Source organism: Cynocephalus volans, chromosome 17 (assembly GCF_027409185.1).
Source record: "Cynocephalus volans isolate mCynVol1 chromosome 17, mCynVol1.pri, whole genome shotgun sequence".
NCBI lineage: Eukaryota > Metazoa > Chordata > Mammalia > Dermoptera > Cynocephalidae > Cynocephalus > Cynocephalus volans.
Window position 1 is genome coordinate 37738776 of NC_084476.1, and position 19856 is coordinate 37758631.

Below are 19856 nucleotides of genomic sequence, written 5' to 3' on the forward strand. Positions count from 1 at the left end.
ACATGTATGTACATACATATGCGCATGACACATACACACATATGCACATACACACAAACACTCATACATACACATGTACACACATATATGCACACACTGGCAGATGCAAGCTCACACACAACCATTTTACAGATGGAGAAACCAAGACACAGAGCCAGGACTCTGTCTTGGGACTCCTCTTTGCTTTTTTGGTGCCATTTCCATCACTCTGTGCCCCAAGTCCTGGATGAGCAGGACTGTGCAGCCCCTGAGTGGACAAAGCTGCATGAGCATCTGTTTGCTTAAGTATGAGCTCTGAAGGGGATGCCCTTGCTCAAACACTGCCAATGCACCCCTGGGGCTGACAGCAGGGTGCCCACACTCCTTGATCTGGGATTCAAGGCTTGCAGCCTGACCTGCCACCCCATCCCATCATAAGTCAGCCCTCCAAGCTCTTCACAGCCCTGTGTATTTCCTCTCTGTTTATTCATTTGTTTGCTCATTCATTTACTTAACAACTATTTATTGAGCACCTACTATGTGCTAGGTGCAGTTCTAGAATTTGAGATACAGTTGTGAACAAAGCAAACAAACACTTCTCCAGGTACTTGTTCCCAGACTCCTCTCATCCTCCAGACTTAGCCCCAGTACTGCCTCCTCCTTGAAGCCTTCCTGGCCTTGCCTTGAGTAAGTAAGCCAAGCCAGCTGAGGCCAGGACTACAGCCTGCCTAGGGAGGAACTCTGTACTTCCCCTTCCTCCTCTGCTGGTGTTGGAGGGAAAGTGAGGGGCTTCAGAGTTCCACAGACCTGAGCTCGGATCCCAGCTCTGCCACTCACAGCCAGAGCTGTGACTTAGTGACTCAGCGACTCTTCCATCTGAGCCTCATTTTCCTCAACCAACAAATGGCAAGGTGGTAACATCCCCCAAGCCTGTGGACAACCTGGTTTGCCTGAGCATGGAGCCATTGAACACCAGAGCAGGCCTATTAGGTACTTGGCCTTGCAGTAGGACCAGAGCCAAAGAATGGCAGTTTGCTCACCATGTTATCCCTAGAGCCCAGGACAGTGCCCGGCCCAGAGAAGCTGGCCCCAAAAGTATGATAAATGAATGAATGCACAAATGACTGATTGGATGAAAAAACATACATGTAAATAAAGCATAGAACTCCTTGGTCCAGTTGGCTTTCCCTACCCTTAAAGTCAAGTCTATGTGCTGCTCTGTTTAACGTCTTTCAGGTGCAGAGAATTGAGTTAGTCTTAATCCTCAGTTCATGGCAATTAACCACACTGGTTCAGGCAAGGCTCGCCTGTTTTACTCATTCATTTATTTATTTATTCATTCCTTTTATGCCCATTTCCCAGTCCCATTCTCCTGCCTCCACAATAGGCATTCTAATGAGTCTAGTTGTATCTTTTTGTTTGTTTGCAGTTCTGCAAAATGTGTATTATTATTTTGTATGAGTGTATTTTTTATTTAAGTGCATTGTGTTACACGTATATCAACTGTTTTCTTTCTTTTTTCATTAAGCTGTGGGCTGCTAAGATCCATCTTTCTATTACGTCCAACCTGCCACTTAGGATTCTCTCCAGGTCACCTCCATTACGCACACACATGTGTGTGCACACACACACACACACACACACGCTGCAATGAGCAACCTTCTAAATGTCCCCTTAATGAGAATTTCCTAGGCTGTATCCCAGGAGTGGAATTCTGGGTCAGAGGGTATGCAGACACTTAATTTGACTAAGGAGTACCAGATGCTGTCCAGAATGGCTGCTCCTATGACATCCCACCAGAAGTGCATGAGGTCCCTATATCTGTCCTCACCAACACCTGGAATTGTTTGCATTTCTAATTTTTGATATTTCTTCGATATAAAATGACATCACTTTAATTTCTTCTAATTTCTAATGATAGTGAGCATCTTTTCAAGTGCCTAGTGGCTTCTGGGTTTTCTCTTTTGTAAATTGCTTGTTTGCCCATTTTTCTAATGGGGTTGCTGTCCTATTGTTGATTTTCAGGAGTTCCATGTGTAATGTGGATACTGATACCATGTTAATTTTAGCCTTCCAAAAATCTTCTTTTATTCTGTCGTTTGTCTGTTGACTTTGTCCAGGGTGTTCTCTGTCTAACAGAGATGCTCAGTTTTGATATAATCAAGTTAATCAATTTTTTACCTAATGGTTTGTGATCTTGAAGTTTTAAATGAGAAGTTCTTCCTTGCCCGTAAGTTTCAAAGATATTCTCCTACATTTTCTTCTGTTAACTTTACCTTTCACATTTAAACCTTTAATTGGTCAAGTGTCCGCTCTTTGTGGAGTTGGGCACTGATCAAGTTTGCTTCCCTGCACAGAGTCAGCCAGTTTCCCGTTATCATCTATTAAACAATCAAACACACCAGTGATTTATGATGCCACTTCTTTCTGTAAATTAAAATCTGTTCCATATATGGGTTTATCTCTTAACCCTTTATTCCAGAAGTTTCCAAACTTTCTCAGTTCACAGCATCCTTAGTGTTTCAGTAATTTTTTCCCAGCATCATAAGCCAAAGGAAATTAGAAATTTCTAAGTAATTAGGCCTAAATAACTAAGTAAATATTTAAGTCCTAACAAGTTTATAGCCATTTGAAAAAAATAATGCACAAAAATTGAAAGAAAAATAAAGTTTATATTTCATTCTTAAATAACTATAATTATTTATTAATAAGATATGGGCCTGTTGGGAACTGGACAACTTCTCAAATTCTGGAATCAGATTGGACTTTGTTTTCCTGTTCCTTGTAGATTTGCATCCATGCTTGCTTTTTATCACAGCATTTACTAAAAACCCAGTTTCACAAAGATGTGGTATCATCAAAAGGAATGTAGTACAATCTGGTGCTGAACCTGAATGACTCCCAGCTGCAGTTCACATGGTGTCTGACGGTGTTGAATATCACTGTTTTCCCTGAAAATTTAAAATATGCCACAACACCCCTGTGAGTACCTCAGTGCCCAGTTTGGGAACCATAGTTCCATTCGCTCCTGCTGGTTTATTTGCTTGTTCTTGAACCAAAACCATCTGTTTCTATTAGTGTGGCTTTGTAGTATGCCTTATTATCTGGCAAAGTGAGTCTCCTCTTTCTATTCCTATTTGGTGTGACTTTGCTATAGGCCATTCTTGACCTGATCTCTGCCTCCGTCTCCAGCTTCTCTCTTCTCATCCTTTCTGCGACTCCCCCACCTAGAACTATTTCCACTTCCTGCAGTATGCCTTCTTTCTCACATCCAGGCCTTTGCATGTGTGCTTGGTTCCCTCTTCCTGGTGCACTCTCACCATCCCCAACCTTCCCCCCTGCCTGGCTGTCTATTCCTAGACCTTGGGAGCTCACTTGAGACACCAGCTCTCCAGGAAGCCTTCCCTGGCCCTGGGGTGGGACAGATGCTCAACAGCCCAGGCACTCTCCCAACCAGGGCACTTAACATCACTGTGCTATGCTTATCTGACTGTGAGTCTGTCTCCAACCAGACTGTGAGCTTCCAAGGGCAGGGACTGAGCCTTGGGGATTGTTTTATCTCCGGGGCTGGCACACAGCAGGTACTCAGCACATATGTTAAATTCCTGGCCTCACACTCTGTGCATGAACACTGCACTTTTCTCTTCTAGAGCCCCGAACATGCTTTTGCTCCTCCTGCCAGCCTGGGAAGCAGGGACCAGCACAGCCGCTGGGACTGGGAGTCAGGCGAAGCCAGGTGAGGCTGGCATTGTGGATAGGCCAGGCTCCACATGGCCTTGGGTGATTCCAGGGCCTGGCGTGGGAGTAGAGGGGATGTCAGTGTTGGCTGCAGCCCACTGAGGAGTCACACATCCAGAAGGGCAAAGAGGGCCAAATAGAGGAGCTGGGGCATCCCTGCAGAGCCGCATGGCCTCCCCTTCCCTGGGGACAAGAGCTCCAGAGCCCATTTTGCCCCTACCTTTTCTTCACCCCAGTCTACACCCTATCCCAGACTTTCCAAGCCAGAAATTTTCTCCAAAATTTGGAGAGTCTCTTGCCCAACCCCAGCATCTTCCGTGTAACCCAGTGTCACCACTAGGAGCTTGGAAAGGTGATCAGGAAGCTCTATCCCTCAGTTCAGGGATGTGCACAGCTAACCTCAAGATAGCTTCTGCTGGCTCCATTCAGGACTCAGGCCACCACATGACCCTCATGTATTCCTCAGCTCCAGGCCACTTTGATCCACACAGGAAATGCAGCCCCTTCCTCTATCTCTACATCCACACAAAACAAAACACAAAAACTGTCCTCTCTAATAAGGACTTGTGAGGGGGTTTTGGTGAAAATTAGGGACGAGTGGAGACAGGTTTGTACCAGAGAAGATCATTTGAGAAACTTCATCTGAACATTAGCTACTTCTAACTGCGTACACACTCAGCCTCCCTCGGGTGGCCCCTCTCCTCCCACTCCCCTTGGGCCCTCTCCCCCTCAGGAGGAAAATAACTCCAACCTATTTTCTCCAGCACTGGCCTGGCTCCTGACCACTCGGGTGCGTGCTGAGGTTCTTACCTTCCCCTGGAGGCTCATCAAGGTTCCTTTCCACACCAAGATTGTCCACTCTTTAAGAAGAATTCTGGACCTGGCTTTCAGATAATATAAACGTTATCTCCTTGCACACTAGGAGAGACTGCAACCAAGGTGACAGGGGATCCCAGAGTAGAACCCAGGAGATCTGCTCCCCAGCATGGCGCCCTGTCTGAGCCACCTGTCACATGAGTCATCAAGTCCTGCCCATGTTCCCTTTCCTAATTCTCTGGTCTGTGCCTTTCTCTCTTTCTGCCTGAGTCCCCTCGCCTCACTCCTGGACAACTATGGTGCCAGCTGTCTAATTTGAGCCCTGCCCCACCCTCCTGGGCCAATCTGCAGCCCACCCTGGCTTAAAAGAAGATTCCAACAGATTGCAAATTGCATGTCTCAGACTTTCAGGTCGACTGGTCAGCAATTTGGTTTTCCTGGTGGAGACTAATCTATTTAACAAAAATAGAACATACGGCAAAGCAAAAATTAAATACTTCTAATCGTAGGGATGCTTGCATCTGCAAATGACCAGGAAAGGAGGGGTCAGGTGGGGGTGGCGGGGAGCCTGGTGATGCATGGCTTTAGGGCTGCAAAGTTCCCTTGGCTCAGCTACCCACCCAGGAACCTGGGCAAAGACGCCACTCCCTGGTCCAGCCAGTTCCCCTCTGTGGATGTGCAGGTGAGGAGAGGCACCTCCATCCGCTCATCTGCCACACCAGAAAGCTGGGAACCACTTTCCTCTGCCTTCCTCACCCTCACTTCTGGTCATCTGTGAGCCCTGTTGATTCCACCTCCTTCCCATCTTTTGAATCATGGATCTTCCTCCATCCCTGTTACCCTCCTCTCTCCCCTGGATTTCACGACAGCTTCTAACTGGCTTCCTTGTTCCATCTTGCCCTCCTGCCCTTCTGTGTTCCACTCGGCAGCCAGAGTGAGGCCTTTTAAAAGAGCACACTGGCCTTGCCACCCCGGCTCACACCCCTTCCATGTGCAACGCGAGGCCCAAACCCCTGCCTGAGGGGGCTCCTGCTTTCCTTGCCTCCCACCAAGCCCCCACCCCCCGTATACCTCCCACCAACAGCCCTGTCCCTTTTTCTGGTCTTCCAAAGGATCTCTTTTGCCTCTAGGTTTTGCACATGCTGTTCCCTGTGCCTGGAACATCCCCCTCCCATCCTCTTTGCATAACATGCTCATCTTTCCCTGTCCCTGCAGCCACCCCCCCACAAGAGAGGTGCCCTTCCTGTGTGCTCCCACAGCCCTCTGTACCCACGATCTCCTAGTGATTATCGCAGTACTTTATAATTGTCTTTTTAAAAAACCCTGGCACTTCCATTAAACTGGCAGCTTCTAGAAGACAAGGACTTTGGCTTAGTCATTGCAACTCCCCAGGGTCTGCCATGCTGTGTCCCAGAGCAAGCATCAACAAACACAATATGTGGCTGGTTGCCCCCTTATTTTACCAGTGAGGAAACTGAGGCCCAGCGAGGGGAAGGAACATAATTATGGGCACACAGGAAGTTGGAGACAGAACTGGGACTAGAACCCTGAACTGCCCACTCTCAGCCCCAAACTCTTTCTGCTTTAATTGTAAGAAGAGTCTCAGCCAACATCATTCAGCCCATGCTACACAGGTCCCCAGTGCCCAACAGCCTCACGGGGGCATCTTGATCTCCCAACCCATGAAAACCAGCTCCTCTTCTTGGGCTACTCTGAGTCTCCTCACACTGTGGAGCTAACTGAGCATCTGCTCTTGGCCAGTGTCCCTTCTCTTTCCCTTTCCTTCCCCTTCGCAGCTCTTCCTGAGGGATCCTGCTCCAGTGCCCTTCAAAACAGGGAACCCAGTCCATTTAACTCAGCTCAACACCATTAACAAGCTGTCCTGAATCCTGCTCTTTCCTGGGCCTTGAAGAGGGAAGAGAGCCCTCCTGCCCTCACAAGGTGACTACAATGTGCAGTTCAGAGTGTGCAGGAAGGGCCAAGGCACCCCTGAGGAGCGGGCAGGGCTGGCAGCATCGCCAGTGCCCAGGAGGACCTGAGTGGAGAAGGCCATATTAACTGGGCCTGACTGATGGGGCTGTGCTGGGAGGACCGAGTCCCCATCACACCACGTGATAGACAGAGAGAGGGAGCCCAGTCAGAAAAACAGAAGCCACACTAGGCATTTCAAACAGAGGGGATTTAATATGGGGAGTTGTTCACTAGGTGGAAGGAGTATAAAAGGAACACTGAGGCAGGCCAGAGATCCCACCTGCAGAACGAAAGTTACCACTCCCTGGGCTAGAAGAATGAAAGGAAAGAGGTGAGCTTTCCAGAACCTACGAGCTCGGAGGAGAAGCCCCACATAGCAAGTGTCAGATGTCTGAGGACGGGCCACTGCCCAACAGCTGCTGGCCCCTCCAAGGGGGTGTGGCAGGGCTGGTGCTGGCAGTGCAGAGAGAAGCTGGAGGCAGGGCCATGGCAGGACAGAAAAATGGGATTCCCTCATCCTTCTTCCCTTCGCTGCCCTTCCACTCTCCCTCAGAGACTCCAGTGGGCAGAAGCTTGCAGGAAGGGAGTCTGGGAGATGTGACCCGAAGAGCCCAGCCCCAGCATCACAGAGCAGAGCTCTCCAACTGTTCCCACCTGACTTGAAACCTCCTCCCCCATTTCTTATCCAGGTAAAAACTAAGCATTCTGCATTCATATTCCTAACATGGAAGCCATGTGTTTTGGGTTATTGGTGTGCTGGGACCAGCTCCTTCAGGCTCCAGAGAGAGCTGAGAGCTAAGAGCTAGTTGTTAAATTATCAGGAATTTGTGTACCATTTGTAGGATATTGATAGCTTAGAATCCACCATGGTGTGAGTATTTACACCATGGAAATTGGCAAACACTACAAAACAGAGCTTTATTCCCCCCAAAGAGCCAGTTATTAAACATTTACTAACACATCTTTCACTACCCATCTTCCCTCCTCCTCTGCCTACCCCTCCCCTACTCCCACCCCATCACCTAGCCCAAGGCTAGTCCCCTGCAAAGAGCTCATTTTAGGATCAATGACTGGCTCTTGCAAAGGGGAGGCAGGATAGCTCCTTATTAGGAGCATGAGCTTTGCATCTGGGGTGAGTCCAGTTTTCCTGGCTACTAATTATGTGACCCCAGGCAAATTCCTGACCTCTCAGACCCTCAGTTCCTCATCGGTACAATGGAGATAATAATACGTATTTCATCCTATTGAGGTTGTTGTTGAGAATTTATTAATAAAGGAAAAGCCCAGGGGAAAAAAATCTTAGATAATATACACAAATGTTTCAGCAGAGCTAAAAATAGCTTGAAGAATATTATCTCTGCATGTTTTTCAGGGGGCAACCTGAGGACAGGGATGAGAAGAGACTTGACCCAGGTTCCTTTCCTAGAAAATGGCCAAATTCAGCCTGAATCTATGTCTTCTGACTCCTTGTTTATTGCTCTTTTCATTATTCAAAGTTGAGGGAGAAATGTGCTTATGTTGGCACAGATCTTTGGCTCTTACTCAGAAAAACTCTAAGCTGTCAGTAAAATTAATCTATTTCAAGAGGAAGTATTATTTTCTTGGTGATGATGTTGCTATTTTTGCCTGTAAAAATATGACTCCTCATAACATCTTTTCATAAAAAAGAGGTTTTAGTAAAGTTTTCTTATTAGTAAAATAATACCTGTTCATGATAGAATATGGGAAAGTACTGAAAAGTAAAAAGAAGGAAAAACAGTAATAACACAATCCAGGACCAACCAGTGTGATCATTTTTACTTGGTGGGAGTAATTTTTACATCATGCAAACATGTTATATATGTATTTTTTTATCCTGCCTTTTTTACTTCCATCATTCATTATTGTATTAGTTAGGATAAATAGCACTAGCTGCCATAACAGAGCTATCTAAGAATCTGAGTGGATTAACACAGTAAAAATTCATTTCTCTCTCATGCAAAGCCCAGAGTGGCTGCTTCTGGTTGGCACACAGCCTTTCCACATGCTCCTCATGAATCCAGACTGCTCTGTCTCATATGCCCACTGTTCCTTGGGCCTCAGAGTTCTCTGACAGATCCTGTGGATCTGGTTGGCAGATGGGGGAAATGAGCGTGAAGGATCTTGTGAGAGGTTTACATGGGCCAGACCTGGAAGACCATATGTTACTTCTACTCACATTCCATTGGCCAGAACTGTCACGTGGCCACTCCTAACTATCAAGGAGGCTGGAAGACGTAGTCCAGCCATGTTCCCAGGAGGAAAAGGAAATGAATTTGGTGAACAACTAGCCAGTGTCTGGCACAATCAGAATGTCACTTTTTTCTAATCTTTTATAACTTTTATAATATACTGTTCAAGTCTATATAACTTAGATCAAATCACCCGAGATTAAAACCCTTCAGTGGCTGCCTTTGCATTCAAAATTAAGCTCAGCACCTCTGACACAGCTTGCAAGGTTCTGCATGACCTTGCACCTGTCCACCTCACCAGTGACATTCCTTGTTCAGCTCCTCCTCAGTTTCCACCTTCAGATTCACTGGCATTGTTGCAGGTCCTCTGATTTCCCAATCCCTTTCTGCCTCAGGACCTTTGTACTTGCAAGTCCCTCTTCCCAGGCTGCTGTCCCTTTCACTCTTAGCCCAGCTAACTCATTCAGGTTTCAATGCTAATGCCATCTCACCAGAAAGGCCCCCTTTGACCCCCATTTAAATTAGGGTCCTCTTGTAGTTCCCTCTCATAGAACCCTGTTCTTCTCCTTCATAGCACTTCTTAGAGTGTACAATTCTATATCTATCCATGTGTTCATTGTTTAATGTCTGTCTCTCCCACCAGACTGTAAGCTCCAAGCAATCTAGGACTATGTTGGTTCTGCTCACTCTTTAGTCTGGTGCCTGCCTGGCACGTGCCTGGTGCATCAGAGGCTCCCATAGTACTAGTTGATGGAAATCATGTATCTTAATATTCCATCATGTGTCTGTGTCATAATTTATTTTGCTATTCCCCTATTTCATGGACATTTCATTCACATCTGATATTTTGCTACTATAAATAAGCCTGACTGTTATATAATAACTGGAAGGAAAGAGAGAGAGTTGGTCCATCTCTCCTGAGCCATCCACTCAGCCATCTCCTCTGGGTCCCCCATTCCTCTCCAATGCACTCAGCCCTACCTTAGGGCCAACACTTGCTTTGTGGATGGTCACTACCTGGACCCTGTGGACCATCTGATTATGGTTCCTCAGAAGGATGCCCCCCCCATCTTTCCTCCACATCAGCAGAAGGTGGCCATTGGGCACGCTGCACTTCCCATCCTGCCCTCCTCCTGATTCCCTGCAAACCTATTGCTCAGGCTCTGTGGGTATAGCAAACATTCCTGAAGGCCTGGGTCTAGCAAAAAAAAAAAATTCAGTGTAAGAAAATATTTTAAACAGTATGCAAAATATGGCCTCTTCTATAGCCTGCGGGGACATGCACAAAAAAAGAATATTTTTTACCTTTGCAGAACATGTGGGTGGATATACCTAATTCTTTGTGGTTTTTCCCCCCTCTTTTAAGTCCTGTAGTCCCTGTGCAAACAGTGCGTACCTTCGTCTTCAAGCCTACATGATGTAGATCTTACCCTTTATGGAAAACCTGACCAGTGATCTACTCCTAATGTTTTCTCAAAATGTACATTATTCTCTTGGGACCAATGCTGTCTTGGGTGGAGGGCTGGCAGCAGAAGTCCAAGATGGGCTTGGATCATCCACAGAGACAGCTGCCCCCTCCAGCTTAGCTGACTGGGCTCCCCTATGGCCTTCCATCTACTTAGAGATTTTCCTGCCACTGTGATGTGTCAGGGCAGATCTCTTCCCCACAGCTCAAATCAAACACTAAGATGAGCACGCATGCTCGTACCTCCCAGAGGCAAACATGACAGCCTGGAGACAAGCGTGCAGTCTAGAGTCATAATGAGGAAAATCCTCCCCTTAAATGCACCGTGATCTTCAGAGACTGTGTCCATCCATGAGTCCACAGCTCTGTGTTAGGCTGAACCAGGCAAGTCTTCACTCAGACTAGCTTCCAGCTCCAGCATGGGTGTTGCCTGCAAACCTCACAGAAGCATCAAAGCTTCCACATTCCTGCCTCTCAGACCCTACACCAGACTTTGTTCCAGGCCAGGCATCCCTGCCCTCCTCTGTGAAATTGAAAGACAGACAAATAAAAAAAGAAAAAGAAGCCCTAACACAGAACTTGACCCATAAGACTCATAAACTGTTGTTCAGTGAACTTTACTCATGCTTAGTAGTAAAACATTAAAGATGAGTAATGAAACAGAGAATTAATTTTTCTAAGAGGGGGCTGGTGGATCCTACTGACTCTTGGAAAACTTAGTGTACATTTTACTCCCCACTGACTTTTCTGGGGATTCTGAACTGACATCAGATGGGATTTTGATTGACTGACATCAGGCTAACTGGAGGGGTTACGGTAAGAGTCACCCTTTACTGTGCTCCAACCCAGGTTATCCCTCCCCACAACTGTCTTCTTTAATTCTCACATAGTCCTGAGAAGTAGGTGTCATTCTTAGTGTTGTTCAGATAGAAGACTTGGTGCTCAGAAACATTCAGTGGCTGTTCAAGTTCACATTGGTGGCAATAGTTTCTCTTACCTGGTGAAAGCCGAAACTTCGTTTTTTTCCTATATATTATCCTATACATTCTGAAGATTCCTCTGAAAAAGGAAATGCAACTTTACTGCTCTATGTTAAACCCAAACTGTTAGTTTGGGTTGACTTTTATGAAGTTATTTGGAAAATAGAATAATTTAATCAGGCCCCCTTGCCTTAGGTCAGGTTGGGGGCGGTGCGGCACATTCTTTGTAAGCAAGTTGTGTATGGGTGGAGTTAGTGCGCACACACAGTGCCTCACCTTGGCTGGTGACTGCCTTGGACGGCTGCTGCACACACAGCCATGCTCTCCAACCAAGGCTCCAAGGACCTTTTGGCCAGTTACCTAGCTCATAGACCTGCGTGTGAGGGGTCTGGTGACCCAGCCTGGCATGTGAATGGTTTGTGACCCAGTCTGTGAATGGGCTTGAGTGGTCTGTGAGCTTCAGACCCAGTCCTAGCTTGACAATTGGCCCAGTCAGCAGGATTACGGGCAGGTAAAATAGCTCAACAGATGTAGACTGCTTTCTTTGACATTAGCAACCTCTCTTTTAGGGGGAAAAAATCCTTATAAATTATCCACTTGGGGTTTTACCTCCATTTTTCTGTTTGTATTCCAAGTCTGCTTTGTGGTTATTCTTACAAACTCCTCAGAAGTTAGAATCCATTATCAATTGGCATCCAGTCAAGAAAAGAGAAGCCACTTCAGGCATTGCAGAGGGAGATTTAATACAGGGAACTGGTTACAACTTTGCTGGAAAAGATGCAGAAGCAAAAGAAGTAGGTGCTGTTATTAGAGATAAGTTTTTGCAGAAAATTGCCTGCCCCCTTGGGCAGGAAAACAAAAAGGGAAACAGTGTTTCCATTGCCTCCGAAATGCCTGTAGTGGTTTCTCTTTTCTTGATTTGATGCTGATTGATGGTGGATTCTAACTTCTGGGGAGTTTATAAGAATGCCCACAGAGCAGATTTGGAATACAAATAAAATGGTGGAGGTAAAGCCCAACCACACTGGCCTCCCAGGCTCCTGTTGCTGCTGTTTCTGCTGCTTTGGGGACCCCACCTCCAGCCACTGAGTTGGCAGCCACAAGCCCCTGCACAATGACAGCATAGAAATGCAGGAGCTGCCGTCCCCACAGACTCCTGCAGTCACTCCTGGCTCCTACTGGTGCAACCAAAGCAGAAAAAAAATAGCTTTTCCCTCATGCATACTTTCTAATCTACCATGAATGCCTCTCATTAGCAGAACCTAAATGGAAACCAGCTGGCAGGGGCTTCTGGGAAATGTGGTTTCCAGCTTCCAGCCCCTGTGACACAGAGGAGAATATAGAACGAGTGTGAGCCGTGAGCCACCAGACAAATGTCAGCTGCCATTCTGGCTGCAGTGACCAAACCCCATTGCCTTGGAATTTAATTTGTCACATGGATCGGTCTCAAATGAGTATAATAATTCCCAGTTACAGCCCTGGGATTGCACACAACAAAAGCTTAAGGAGAGTCACGGCATTTATACATATATACAAGCTCATACATAAAGACTCCATGTGTGGGGAGAAAAGCAGCTCTTGTGGGAGAGAAACCAAAATGAATGCCAGCTCATGCCGGGCTTTTAGAAACCAAAGCCGGCCTGGCTGTCCTGGCTGAAGCGGCAGGCCACGGTGACGCTGAATGAGTCAGTGGCTGCGTGTACTTCACTGAGTCCACTGCCTCTTCTGTTCCCGCCGCCTTATCACTCCAGCTCCTTCTGCTGCAAGAAAGAGATAGCCCAGTGACCTTTGATGCCAGGGTGTCTCAGGTCGGGTCACCCGGGAGACAGACTCTGAGACAAAGATTTGCATGTGGGAAGCTTATCAGGGCATGCTGTCAGGAACCAAAGCTGGAAGGGAGTCAGCGAGGCAGGACGGGGCAGAGGGACAAGTCGAAGTGGGATGCGGTTGCAGTAGCAGCCTCGCCGATCCCGTGGGAACTCTGGAGCCCATGGTCCTTCACAGCTGCCCTGAACTGAGGCAAGGGAGCTAGAACTACGTACCTTCACGGTGACCGCTGGATGTTGGCCGCCCCTGGGAGGGGCATGACCTTGGTTGACACAGCTCTCTATGGTTGCCTGGCAGTGGGGGACATGCGTGCCTCCATCCTGAAGGGGGCCTCCAGGCAGTGCAGCACAGCATCCCCCACACAGGACAGGAGTGGAAAGCGACACGGGGACTGCTTGGCTACGGTGCTGGACCACAGTTGCCATGTGCTCTTAGCACCCTAGCCTCCACCCCCATCCTCTCACACCTGGGCTACTGGCTGCTGGAGACTCCGGACAGAGTCTCTGCTTCTAATGTTGCCACACTACTGTCACTCTCCATCTGACAGCCAGAGTGGTCCTCTCCAACCTTCAGTCAGATCGTAGGGCTGCATTGCTTAACTTCCCTATGCCCATGGCTGTTCATTGCCCTTAGTGCCACCTCCAGACCCTCATCCTGGTGTCCAGGGTGAATGCGATCTGGCCCCTGCCTACCTATCTGTCTCCCTTGCCGCTCTCCAGCCACACTGGCCCTTTCTCTTCCTTGAACACTGCAAGCCCTTTCCCACCTGAGGGCCTTTGCCCTGGGTTTTCTCTCAGGCTGAAATGCCTCCTTCTGCCACACAGGTTGCAGCTCTCACATCACCTCTTCAGCAGGGTGTTCCCTGACTCCCCAGTTACATCAGCTCCCCTCACCTGGCCACCCCTTTTTATCATCTTTGAACACTCTTCACTGACTACAATTTCTTGTGCACTTACCGGCAAACTCGTTTGTCTGTCCCTTCCAGTCATATAAAGCTCTCCTAGAGCAGAAATCAGTACCTAGAAGAGTACTTAGCATAGGGTAGGGAAATATTTGTGGAAGGTCGTGTGAGTCAACCACCTTCCAATATGGAGGATACCTACTGGGCAGAATTTCTTGAAAGTCACCTGATTGGCATGTGCCTTCCTCAGGCCCAGTCATAGCAAAGTTGCCTTGGCTGGGACAATGGTCTCCTGTCCAACTGGCAATAACTGGGGTAGAGAGTTGGCTTCATCAGTCAAACCCAACAGATGCCGTGGAAATGCCTTCAGGAAAGAATCACCTCACGCTTTTTCCTCAGAAGGGGGCTTCATGGAACTTCGTGGCTGCACCTCTGGTGCAGACCCTCATACAGTCAGTTCCCTGTCTGTGTTGTCATCAGCACCCGGTTACCACAGTCACAGAAACCCTTCACTTTCTCTGATCAGCAGACAGAACACACAGCGGCTCGTGTAATTTGAGAATTCAGTCATTTGGGGGCTGATGTTTCTGAGAGGTGAGGACACCTTGGATAAGAGCCCAGTGGTTTACCCCTTTGCCAGCTAAAATCACATGAGAGTTGAAAATCTCTTCCCAAGGGTTGGAAAGCTTCCTGGTGCTTAAAATCTTTTTATTTCAGCTCCCTTCTATTAAATAAGAATTACTATTTTCATTTACCGAGTGCCTGTTACATACCAGGAGCTGTGCTAGGTCCATCTTTCGGAGGTGTGCAGGAGCCTGCTGAGAGGGGACCAAACCCAGGTTTGTGAGACTGACGCTGGCCGCCGTCCACTGCCTGACCTGAGAAATTAAGGAGGTGGGAGGATTACTGCTAGTAAAAATAGCAATTGTTAGTAAAATAAAATGTGACAGGTCTTACTTCAAAGATGGCCTAATTAGTTTTGTTTAAAAAGTAAAGGCGAAAAAACCAAAAAAGCACAGGGAGGTTCTTTCTCACCTGCACCCCATGATCCACTCCAGTGTCACTCCATCCAAGCTTTGACTACTGTTCCATGCACTTTTTAATTTAACTAATAAAGATTCCACAGAATTTGTCTGAATTTTAAATCTAGACGTCTTTGGCATCCTTCAAAGCTTGGCAGAAGATTGGTGAGTGCGATCTCCACCTCTGTCAAACAAACAAAAAAATCCCGCCTTGACGACAATGTTTGTATCTTTTTCACTCAGAAAAAGTGGTCCATAAAAGTGATCCTTTTGGAAGGAGTTTTGTGATTTTCAGTCATCCCTGGAAATAAAATCACAGCTCCTGTCTCACCTTACCTTGAAGTGTTTTCACGCTCCAGGGAATTGCTTACTGTCACCTGAATATAGAATTTGGTGGGCGTTAGTTTCAAACTGATACTACTCACAGCTGTCTTCAGGATTTCAAAAAGGTGTCAAAGTAGCCTTGGAAGGTGTTTCTCTCTTGTTCTGAGAAGAGGTTGAGTGATCCCTTTAGTTCTGAAAGTGCAGGGCCTCAAACATTGGGTTTCCACCTAAGGGAAGATGCTGCCTGGGGCTTTCTCACGAGAATTAAGTGGATCCAGAGTATTGTCTGTGCTATTGCCTGATGACACAGAGCATAGCTGCAAGAGAAATCAATGTACCTTTAAAACAATTTCTTTTCCTAATTTCACAAACGTGGAAAGGTAGGAAAGAATTTATTTCTGGATCAGAAGCAACATGCTATCGTGAAATAGCATGGGCATTAAAATCAAACTTGCATTTGAATACAGTAGCCTTATTTACAATGACCTGCGTAAAGTGTATACCCTCCTTAATCTCAATTTCTTGATCTGTAAAATGGGAATCATCTCCTTACCACTTAAGTTTGTCATAACATATGTCAATTTCCTTACATGGTTGCAAAATTTTAGGTGGACCATAAATTGGCAAGAAGGGATGACATTCTAATCTCTTTAAATTCTCAGTTTATTTAACCATGCATATGGAAGCCAGCAAGACAGATGCAGAAGATGACACTGTCTTTAGCCCCTGAGGTCCTTAATGAGGGGGACTCAGCTGCCTGTGACACTAGTCAGGTCTTGCTGGCTCAAAAAGCTTAATTTTGTGCTGCACCATAGCCCAGCTATAATTGGGGCTGACATCACCATTCAGGAAGAACTTACAAAAACATTCTCTGTCCTTAATAAGAAATACTAACAGACCTCCAGCACCCTTCTAGTCCTCAAGCCTCAACAAAGCCCCACATCTTTATGGCTGGGGTACAGGGAACAGAGCCAGGGCCAGGCTCCAAGGGCCTCGCCTCTGCCTCCATCTTTCCAGCACCCTAGATGACCTTGTCCTCATGCAAACACAGGACACATGGGGGTTTTTAATAAATAGTCATGATGATAATGTTGATGTTCATCTCAGCTTTAATTCACGTGCGTTAGTTCCATTATTTATTTTGTGCTCCTCAAACTAACCAGATAAAGTCATAATCAATTTTTAAAAAATTAGTTCGATTTTGCATCTGTGATCCAATGGGAGTCTGTTTTTTCTCCAGTATTAACAATTGCATCGCACAATTAATGAATGTCAGTTGTGATCAGTCATGTTTGGACTAATGTGGCACTTCTCTTTTGTTCCTGTTTGTTTCGTTTTGCTTGTAGGGTCAAGTTGTGTTCCGGAATGGAGAGAGGATGGGGACCATTAAATTCACTCAATTTCAAGGTAGGCTTTTTGATGCTTATTCTTTCTAGTTGATAAAATTTATATTCAGGGATGTTGTATTTATGCAACAAAAATACATCAAAAGAAATGAAAGTATGATGTTTTGGATAAAAGAAGGCAGAGTCAATAGAAAACACTTCTTTATGAAAATATTAGTTTCAACTTATGCAGAATATTTTTTCTCAACTGTATTACTTCTCAGGCCTTTTCTATCTTTCCACATGACTCTGAGAGGCTTATGAAAGTATGGGGGCTGTGGGTTCAGTCAACTTCAGTATTCTAAGAAGCCTTGTATTGTTTCTGTTTTTGATTATAGAAACGTTCAAACAGACTCCAAAGTAGAGAGAACAGCAAAATGAGTCCCCTGTACCCATCACCCAGCTCTGACCATTATGAGCATCTTCCAGTCTTGTTTCATCTTTACTTACCCCACTTCCCCTTTTTCTGTAGTGTTTTAAAGCAGCTCCTAGACATTATCTCATCTCAATCTATAAATGTTTCAGTACGCATTTCTACTAGATAAGGACTTTTTAAAACATGACCACAATACTGTTATTGCACCTAAAACATTTAACAATTTTTAATATCCTTTAGTTCCCAGTCTGTTGATCCTCTGATCATTTCAAAGATGTTTTTACAGATGGTTTGTTGCAGAATCCACACAAGGTCCACACGTTGCATTTGCTTGATGTGCCTCTTTAGTGTCTTTTTTTTTTGTCTTTTCCGTGACTGGCACTCAGCCAGTGAGTGCACCGGCCATTCCTACATAGGATCCGAACCCGTGGCAGGAGCGTCGCCGCGCACCCAGCGCCGCACTCTCCTGAGTGCGCCACGGGCTCGGCCCCTCTTTAGTGTCTTTTAATCTATTACAACCCCCCCACTTTTTACAGGTCATTTAGTTTTTGAAGAAACCAGGTCATGTGTTGGTTTTCAGATGCTGCTGTCAGAGTGGAAAGGGGCCTCAGAAACCATCCAGACCCAGTTCCTGGTGTGATGAGGAAGAAACAGGGGCCCAGAAAGGGGCAGTGACTTGTAAGAGTCCACAGGGTATCCACGAGGAGCAGATCTGGGAGTTCCCGGAGGCAGACACATCAGTTCAGCCCAGTATTGCAGTCATTAGCAGGGATGTTAGCCAAAACCGCTAAATGGACCATTCATCAATACAGTGTTTTTTTAGCATCTGGATGTTTCTGGAAAATCCAGAAACAAGAGCAGTGCCTGCTATGTCCACTCACTTTGAGCAGATCCCAGAGTCATCCAGGGGAAAGCAAGAAATTAAAGCAAGTTATTCAAATTCATTCAGACAAATCCCACCAGGATTCAGATCGATCGGGAGAGGTGTTCTTCAGCACTACCACTCTGTAACGCAATCTTGTAGATTTACCCATTCGTTTTCCCATGACAGGTAATTGAAACGCATGTCAGCTCTCTGGCGTTCACAAAAGATGTAATTTTAGGCCAATGTAATTATTTTCCCATTTGTTAAGTCTTACTTCTTCATTGGTTGAACCAAGTAGGCATCTTGGCAAAGATACTTACTTTTTTAATTTTTTTATTTTTTTGAGCAATTGCAACTAAATTCTCCTGTCACATTTCCAGTTCTCAAATTATATCATTCTAGGAAAGTATTTTGTAAAATATGGATTAGCTGATCACAGCTACCAGTGCATGCCAATTTTATTGCCTTTTTTCCCCCATGTTAGGTTTAGACACCAACTCCAGTGACTACGTAGGTATATCTGGATTTATAAGAAAGGCAGTACAGCGAATGGTAGCTCTAGGCTTGGGCTTGTGATCTGTCTAACCCACCTGAGCTCAAGTCACCTACTTGCTGTAGAACATGAAGCAAGTGACTTTACCTCTCTGAGCCTTGATTATCCTCATCTGTGAAACAGGAATATAATCTCGCCTATCTTCTTGGGATAACACATAAATATGGGCATACATTTTTTACTCAGCAAGTAAGTAGCAATTTATGATTAGCACTTTGCCAAAATTATGACACTTTTATGGGACAAATCCAAATTTCCCTGGTGTGTTGAGACTTCTGGATGGCTTTTCATCTGCCACCTACCCCTGATAGCTGCCCCCTGTTCTTCATGGCATGTATAATGTCAGACAGGGCAAGGCCTTGGAGATGACTTCATCCCACCACTTCATGGGATAAATGGGGAAACTGAGGCCTAGGGAAGGGAAGTGTTCCCCAGGGACACACAGCTGGCTAGTGGCAGAGCTGGGACTGGACCTCACCTTCCCCACCCGTGTGCCAGCATCTGCATGCTCACACGGACAACTCACCTGAGTGGGTTCCCTTCACCTTCCCCACATTTGTGTCCAGCTTTTACTGAGTGTCACATCTGGGCCTTCACACAGTCATGTTTACATATTTTTAAAACAGATGTCAATCCTATTGACCTGATAGAGGAATCCTCTGTTATTTGGGGAATTAAATAAACCACCAGAATGCAGGGGGCACATGTAGAGCGGCCCAACCGTTTTCCAAACTCAAAGAGTCTCAGAGGTGCCTTATCTACCAGGATGAAAAGGCACTGAATAATTAAATAGGCCACCCAAGATAGAAGGGCTCCTCATTACCGTGTCATTTCACAGAGGGGAGACTGAGGCTCCGACAGGAAAGGGACCTGTCTGGGGTAGGCTTTGACTTGTTGTGGGACCATGAGTTCATTTCTTCCCTTCTCTGGCCCATGCTTCTCCTTCCCCTCAAAGAGGGGCTGGTCCAAACTCTGTCTTCTGGAACTTTCCAGTAACTTACTCATAGGGTAGGCCTGCCCCCAATCTAGGATTACCAGTTCCTAAATTGCCTTATGCCACTGACCTTGCAGCAGGCTTCTGCACGTGGTTACCATGTGGTTTCCTGCTGTACCCTTCAGCCCTCTCTGTCCTGTTTCTCTCTCCCTTGCCTCCTGTCCTCCCCTCTTATTTAGAGGGAACAGTGAAACAGCAGGTGTCTGGCAGAGCTGACTCATAAGCAGACAGCCCCGACAGTAGAGGCTCCCTCTCCAGGGTCTGCTCCTAGGCTTGCACCCAGACTGTCTCCAGTGCTCATTGATGGGATCTTGGAAGTTGGCCCAGCCTGCCCTCCCTCAGAAGACCTCTTGAGATATTTTCTCAGGTTCTCATTTGCACACAGTTCCTGGTGCCTTCTAAATCCTTTTATTTGCAGTAGAGGAAGTATTTTGTAGGAAGCTCTGCTAA

General features: G+C 46.3%; 1 protein-coding gene across 1 annotated transcript in view; it reads left to right on the forward strand.

The window, feature by feature from the left end:
* The window catches only part of GABBR2 (gamma-aminobutyric acid type B receptor subunit 2), a 378270-nt gene that overhangs the window by 262300 nt on the left and 96114 nt on the right, over positions 1–19856 (forward strand). Inside the window, exon 8 of the mRNA XM_063082450.1 lies at positions 16580–16640. Coding sequence (XP_062938520.1) covers positions 16580–16640 — 61 coding nt within the window. The remainder of the gene's footprint in view (positions 1–16579; positions 16641–19856) is intronic.